Consider the following 6,857-nt stretch of genomic DNA (forward strand, 5'->3'; position numbering starts at 1 on the left):
ATCATTATTCACCTTTGGGTAAGGTTTTTTAGTTACAGGTGTAATTACTGATTTCTTCCACAAGGTGGGGATGGTGTGTGAGTCTGCTGAGTTTCAAAGATGGGGCTCTGTGCAGCTGTCTGCTCCTCTGCTCATGTCTTCAGGAGGAATGCAGATATTTCATCCGGCCCTGTGTCTTCGAAAGTCTTTAAAAACTGATCTGACCTCCATCTTTGAGCTGGTTCGTATAAGTGATTACCTTCACAGTGTCCCATAACTAATGTTTTATGTCTCCTTCTGGCTTCACTGGGTGTGTGAAGCTCTATTTTCACAGTTTTCAGTTGTTATGATATGGTCTTTATTTTGTTATTTAATCTTTAGTTATGTTTGGTTTGTTGTTAGGAAATACAGTTTTTTTTTCTGGTTCACTGCTCTAGAGAACAGTAAAAGTGGGGAAGACGTGGGCTGTGTTGTGGTCTGAGTTTGACCGCAAGGGATCTTTATGTAATAAGAAAAACATCAATTTGCAGGAAACAAAGTGAAACTGAACAGCTTTGTCAGGGAATTCATCAACAATTCTGGACCGAATAATAATTTCAAATGATGTTGTGACTTCAGAGGGTTTATTCTTTAACAATTACTTCTACTTCTACTTGAGTATGATTTGTGTACTCCACCTCTGATCAACAGGGAGTCAGTAAAATGTGAATGAGTACACTGAGCCACAGCACTTCCTACTCAGCTTTATAGTGGTTTGAGGGAATATTACTGTAACTGTCCGCTTGGAGTCATTTAAGATGTATTGATTTGCAATGATTGTGAATTTATTTTATGTATTTGTAAAGGATGTTTTTTTTAGGATTATGGTAAACATGGGCAGACAAATTCCACAGGTGCCAGTAGCGTCCACAAGTAAGCAGTGTATTTTCTGCCACTGGGCTAAATGAACCCCTGTGAAAGTGTAGATAAACCCCGTACTTACCAGTTTAAGGTTGTTGCAAACCACAAACAAATAGCAGAGCGAGCATAGAGCACACGTAAAAGACGCAGACTTATGAAGATTTTAAGAAATCCAAAACAAAGGAAACATCAAATCTTAAGTTTAACAACCTTGGGAAGCGGAACGAGGTATTTATCTTGGAAGCTGGAAGTTCTTTAGTGGTGTGTAATATTGACGAAGAGCCATTTAGCTCGATGTATTAACTAACTGTGTGTTTTAAAAGTTATTGTGTATATTGATATAGAGTAATGGTAGTTTAATTTGTGTATTTAATTAGGTTTACGGTTTTGCATGTTTGATTTTAGATTCTTCCAAAGGTATAAAGGTACTTATATTTGTATATCTTTATAGTTTTCATGGTGCTTACTGTATAGTACAAGGAGGAACTGTAATAAATAAAGAAAGGGTAAAAGAAATCAGTCGAGACTCTCTGAATCTTGCTTTACCCACTGAGGGCAGTTACAATTACAGTAGGTACATATATTTAAGGGGACTGCAAGGATGGTGTATTTGTGAGGGGTGTCTGACCTGTAGTGGTGGGACACCTGGGCAAAAAATGCCCGGTAGAATGTTTTGTCCCAGTCCAGTCCTGATTAGGTCATCCATCAGGTCCCCAGACCCCCATGATGGTTCGTACCTGCAACCTCAAACATGCTTCACTGGTGTTGTTGTGGCTTACAATTGTATTCAGCAACACAGGGACTGTGCTTAAGTTGAATCATGTTCATGCTGTTCAGAGTCTGCGGCTGCAGTTTTGTTTATTTTTAGTTATCTGTCGAGAAACCTGTCGGTTAGCCACAGCGAAACCAGAACACGTCACATTTTCCATCCAACAGCTTTGTGAAACCAACAGAACCAGAGGAGAAAAACAAGAACGAGACCAAAGTTTACTGGTCCTGCAGAGAAAGAAGTTGCTGCTGCAACAAGAAACAAAAACATTAATAAAATATACAGTAAATAAAAGTAAAGTTATTACATTGCCCCCAAAACAACTGGAGTTTATTATTAGTTTGTGTTCAGTAGAAATATATGAATGACAACAGGTAACATGTTGGTTCTGTACTGAAACACTTACAGGGTAAAAAAAAATTAATGACTTAAAAAACAGGATTTTAACAATTTATTTATATAATTAATGGATGTGCTGAGGTGTGAGGGGCTCTGGGGACCAGTTCCAGGCCAGCTGGACATCAGTGGTTGGACTGGTGTGAAGGTGTGAAGGTCTACCTCAGTGAAGAGTAGACGACCTCTGGCTCTGCTGGAAACTCTGAACACACAAACACAAACAGTTCAAACAACATGAGAAACTGTTGGAGACAAAGAAACTCCGTCACCAGACAACAACTCTGCTTCACTCAGTTCTCAGGAACTAACAAGAGTTTCAAACTAGAGATTCACTGAATCAGGTCGCACCAGTAAAAACGTCTCAGCTAGTAAAGACTTCAGTGTCTAAGTAAGCTGTAATATAACCTCCTATAGTTTAATGTTTACACTTGTGGATATATATTGAGCGGGAAATATCAGATAAGCAAAACTAACCAACAGTATGTCGTCATTTAGTCTTTATTATCATCAAGTTTTGTAATTTGAGGAATGATGTGTTTATTGTGAATAATTTAAAATCTTCTAAGTTTACATAATTATTAGACATCAGATATTGTCAACAACATTACAAAACTCAAATCTGTGATTTGTTAATTCACATTTATTTAACTGTTGTGTAAATATAAACAAAGTTAGAATTTAATGCCTGCCACACACTCAACAAAAAAATTGCACAGAGCACTCAAGTATCACCTGTTTGAAAGTCTCAACAATAAGCGGGCTAACTGGTAACAGGTGAGATGTCAAGACTGGATATATGCATCTCGTGGATGCAATTAAATTTTAAAAATGTACCTTTCATTCGAGATTCATACAAATTATATGTTTACATATAAAGTAAAATATTTCAGCATTTTTTGTTTTAATCTTGGTGATTGCAGCCTACAGCTCATGGAAATCAAAAATCTACATCTCAAAATATTAGAATATTAGAATAAAGAAGGGACGTTACAGAAATGCCGACCTTCTGAAAAGTTCTGAAAAAGGTTAATTCTCGCAGTCAGCACTTAGCCTGGTCTCCTTTTGCATGAATTGCTGCATCAGCCCGTAGCACTGCTCAGGTGTTGTGCATGAACGACGTTTAACGTCCAATAAATGCAGAAAGTTAAGTTGGCTGGAAGATAGCAAATATAATAAATATCCTGAAATAATTTAGTTTAGGCTATGCCTTGGTGCCTAGACCTGCCAACTAATGCCTTTTGTTAGAAAAGAAAACAGCCCACATTTCCTTAGACCTGTATACCACTACTGACCTGTAGGTCACTGTCAAAAAAGCCAAATTATATTGACCATGATTTCATGTATAAAAGAAACAAAATGGTGAAACATTCAAGAGGGGTGAATACTACCGCTAGCAAGCTAGCACTTCCGGTCTGTATGGGGCGCCCCAGAGCGTCTCATAGAGACACTTCTGGAAGCGTTTCATGGAGACGCACCCGGTGCCTTTAGCGTCAAATACCTACGCTTTGTCACTCTTTCTCAAATCGTCGGTATATGACGCCCTGAGATGAGAACAGGCTGTTGGGATATATTAGGCAGCAAGTGAACATTGTGTCCTCAAGGTTGAGGTGTTAGAAGCAGGAAAAATGGGCAAGATTGAGAATTTGAGCAACTTTGACAAGGGCCAAATTGTAATGGCTAGACAACTGGGAGAACATCTCCAAAAGAAAACAAACTCCATCATTTTAAATTTTATATGTTGTTCTTAACACTCTGTCTCTACCTGTTGTGTAACAAATTTATTTCACCAGTAATAGCTATCGTCAAGAGTATCGTATGTTTCCACGGTGATCACCATGATTCATAACTATTAAAATAATTAAAATCATGTGGTAGTTGATATGTATACATCCCTCCTGAACCGTGTCTTGACTGTCTTAGAGATCCTCATGTTTCGTCCTTCTGACCTGCCAATTATCCACATCTCTTTAAAGGAATAGTTCAACGGTTTGGGAAGTACTCTTTTTCTTTCTGGGAAATTAGGAGATTGATCAGTGTCAGGTCATGGTTAGCTTAGCACAAAGGCTGTAAGCAGGGGGAAACAGCTAACCTGGCTCTGTCCAAAGTTAATAAATAAAGAGCAGCCGTACCTCTCGTCTTGTGTGGCCTGACAGCTATTTGTCCATAACTGACATCTCCTGAGGAGACTGCAGCTGGATCACTCTCTGGAAAACAAAATACACAGAAATACACACAAATTACTACAGCTGATACCAGTACTGTTAGTATATTTAGTACTGTTGTACTACTACTGGTATGTTTACTGCTGTTTACATTATTATAAGTACTACAACACATGTAATAATACTAGTGGTGTAGTAAGTTCTACTATAAACGGCAGCAGGTTTGACAGTTTTCTTCTTCTCAACACCACTGCTGTGAAAGGTGAAAGACCAAGTATGGCTGGAAGGTATTTTTCTGTAACTAGACAATCATAAAGCTCTTCGCTTCTATTAAAACAAGTTTAAACATTTCAGCACAAGCAACAAAACAAACACATCAATATCTGCTAAAGCAGAGCACACTGTAGAGAGAAACCACCAGCATCAGGCCAAAGTTTACTGGAGTCAACAGGAGGAAGTTGCAGCTGTGGTTTGATGTGCAGAGTGGAAAAAAAATGGTGCACACATCTTTAGTCTTCTGAGTCCGTTTTCTCTTTGATGTAAAATCACTTAAGCACTTAATATAACAATTATTTACATTAAAACAAGAGTTAAACACAACAGTAAAACATTTTCCACATATGGTTTGTGAGCAGAATGCACAGAGAAATTTAAATCTGCACAGTTTTACATTTATTTATGTTAATTTTATTTTTAATTATCAGTCCTGCAGTGAAACATGTGCAGAGCCACATTCGGCCACAGTGTTTTTTATTTAGAAACAACCACAGAGTTGTTATCTTCTGTTAACAGACTCATCACACACAACATATTCTCATGCAACTCACATTGTTATTAGCAAAAACAGACTACGGTCTGAAACTTTGTGAAGTAAAAAAGATTAACCTTGAATAAGTTGCTGTTTTGGAAACATTTAGAAGAACAAATCTAATTTAAATGCAACCTCTCTAAGACTGAACTCTTGGTCATTCCAGCCAAAAAATGATAACATATAACTACAATTTGACTCCTCAACTAGGGTGTTGTGAAACTTCTCATTATGGATCACCAGCTGTCCTTGTTGCTGCTGTCTCTCGGTCATGTCGCTTTGCTCTTTACGTCCCTTCTCGGCCACTGCACTCTTCCAACATGCCGCCTGGCTCTGCCATCCCTTCACACAAAGCATCTATCTATAAAGATATAATATTGGAATGAAGGCTCCCATGCTCAAGTGACAACCCATCAACTTGTAGTTGATGCCTCGGATATTGGAGTAGTAGCTGTGCTTCCTCAGCGTTTTGTAGATGATAATGAGATGCATCCCTGTGCCTTTTTCTCTCACCTGCTGGCAATCACCAATTGGCACACCTAACTCTCTCTCTCCGTCTGCCTTTAAAAAAAGCCTGCCTTGCTTTACCGTCTCCACCTGATTGTTAAAAATGTCCTCTCTGTCACAACCACTGCAGGGTTTAAGACATTGTGTTCTTTAGTATTACCTTGGGTTGAATCTGGGGTGCTTGTTTGGTTCTAGTTTATATCAGTCTACCTTTTGTTCTTTCTCTTTTTTTTTCCCTCTTATGTTTTTTGTTTTAAAATTAATGTCCATCTACTCAAGCGTTTTAGCTGCATATCAGAATTGATGTCCGGCTGTAGTTGCTCAGTCTAATACTGATGGCTACCGAAGCGGTTTAGCCCAGGAGTGCCCTGGCTGACGCGCTGTTCCTTTGTTATTCTGTTACCGTTTTGTATCGTTCTTAAGAATCTCCAGGCTTTGTTGTGTTGCTGAGTAATAAGTTTATTTGTTTTACCGTGCAGAGTGAAATGTCCATTTATCCAGTTTCAACAGCAAAACCATATCCGTAAACATACAATAAACAGTCCAAAAAAAGGTTTCCAGCGCCAGTGCGCCACACCGGACAAAATCCCTTTGCCCTTCCGGGTCAAACACCTACCACCAACAGTTTGGATGCTACCTTTGTAACCTTGACAGGTAATATCAGAACAACACCCAATGTACAAACAGAAAACAACGGCCAATATATAAATGCACAAATACCACATTTGGCTCCTACACACAGACCCCTAATTGTTAATTACCAGGAACCATTACAATTCAAACAAAAACCATAGAGCCAAAATGTTACAATCCATCAAAGTACAGTCAAGTCCAGCATGAATGAACAAATTTAAACTCCATGCAGCAAACAGAGTTTTGTCACTGGCCTTTCCATGTTTTAGTCTGTAATCCTACAGACTGCACAAGCCCATGTTTGTCTGTAAAAACCTCCAGAACCTTGCCGAGTGGCCAAGAACCACGAGGAGCTGAAGAATCCATTATTACCACGATGTCTCCAGCAATCAAACTCCTCTTTCTTTGATTCCACTTTTGCTGCTCTTGAAGCAAGGGCAAGTACTCTCACATCCATCTCTTCCAAAAAATATCTGAGAGGTACTGTACCTGTCTCCATCGTCTTCTTCCATATTGGTCATGAGGATCAAACACTCCAGGTGGCAGAGATGGTTTACCCTTCAGAAGAAGAAGATGGTCAGGAGTGATAGGTTCCAGGTCGCTGGGATCATCTGAGAGCTTAGTAATAGGCTGACCATTCAAAATGGCCTCCACTTCACAGAACGCTGTATGAAGTCCATTATCATCTAATGTCTGCTGACGT

General features: G+C 39.0%; 1 protein-coding gene and 1 long non-coding RNA gene across 2 annotated transcripts in view; both read right to left on the reverse strand.

Moving 5' to 3' along the window:
- Positions 1-2,084: 2,084 nt before the first annotated feature.
- On the reverse strand, positions 2,085-5,482 carry LOC123980943. The gene is made up of 3 exons (XR_006827596.1): positions 5,255-5,482; positions 4,174-4,248; positions 2,085-2,246 (listed from the first exon to the last, which is right to left on the reverse strand). It is a non-coding gene; the product is annotated as an uncharacterized LOC123980943 (long non-coding RNA).
- A 1,225-nt stretch (positions 5,483-6,707) lies between these two features.
- LOC123979944 (Fc receptor-like protein 5) overlaps positions 6,708-6,857 on the reverse strand; it is a 917-nt gene continuing 767 nt past the window's right edge. Inside the window, exon 4 of the mRNA XM_046064053.1 lies at positions 6,708-6,712. Within this exon, the coding sequence (XP_045920009.1) occupies positions 6,708-6,712 (5 nt within the window). The remainder of the gene's footprint in view (positions 6,713-6,857) is intronic.

This window comes from Micropterus dolomieu, linkage group LG12 (genome assembly GCF_021292245.1).
Source record: "Micropterus dolomieu isolate WLL.071019.BEF.003 ecotype Adirondacks linkage group LG12, ASM2129224v1, whole genome shotgun sequence".
NCBI classification, from domain to species: Eukaryota; Metazoa; Chordata; class Actinopteri; order Centrarchiformes; family Centrarchidae; genus Micropterus; species Micropterus dolomieu.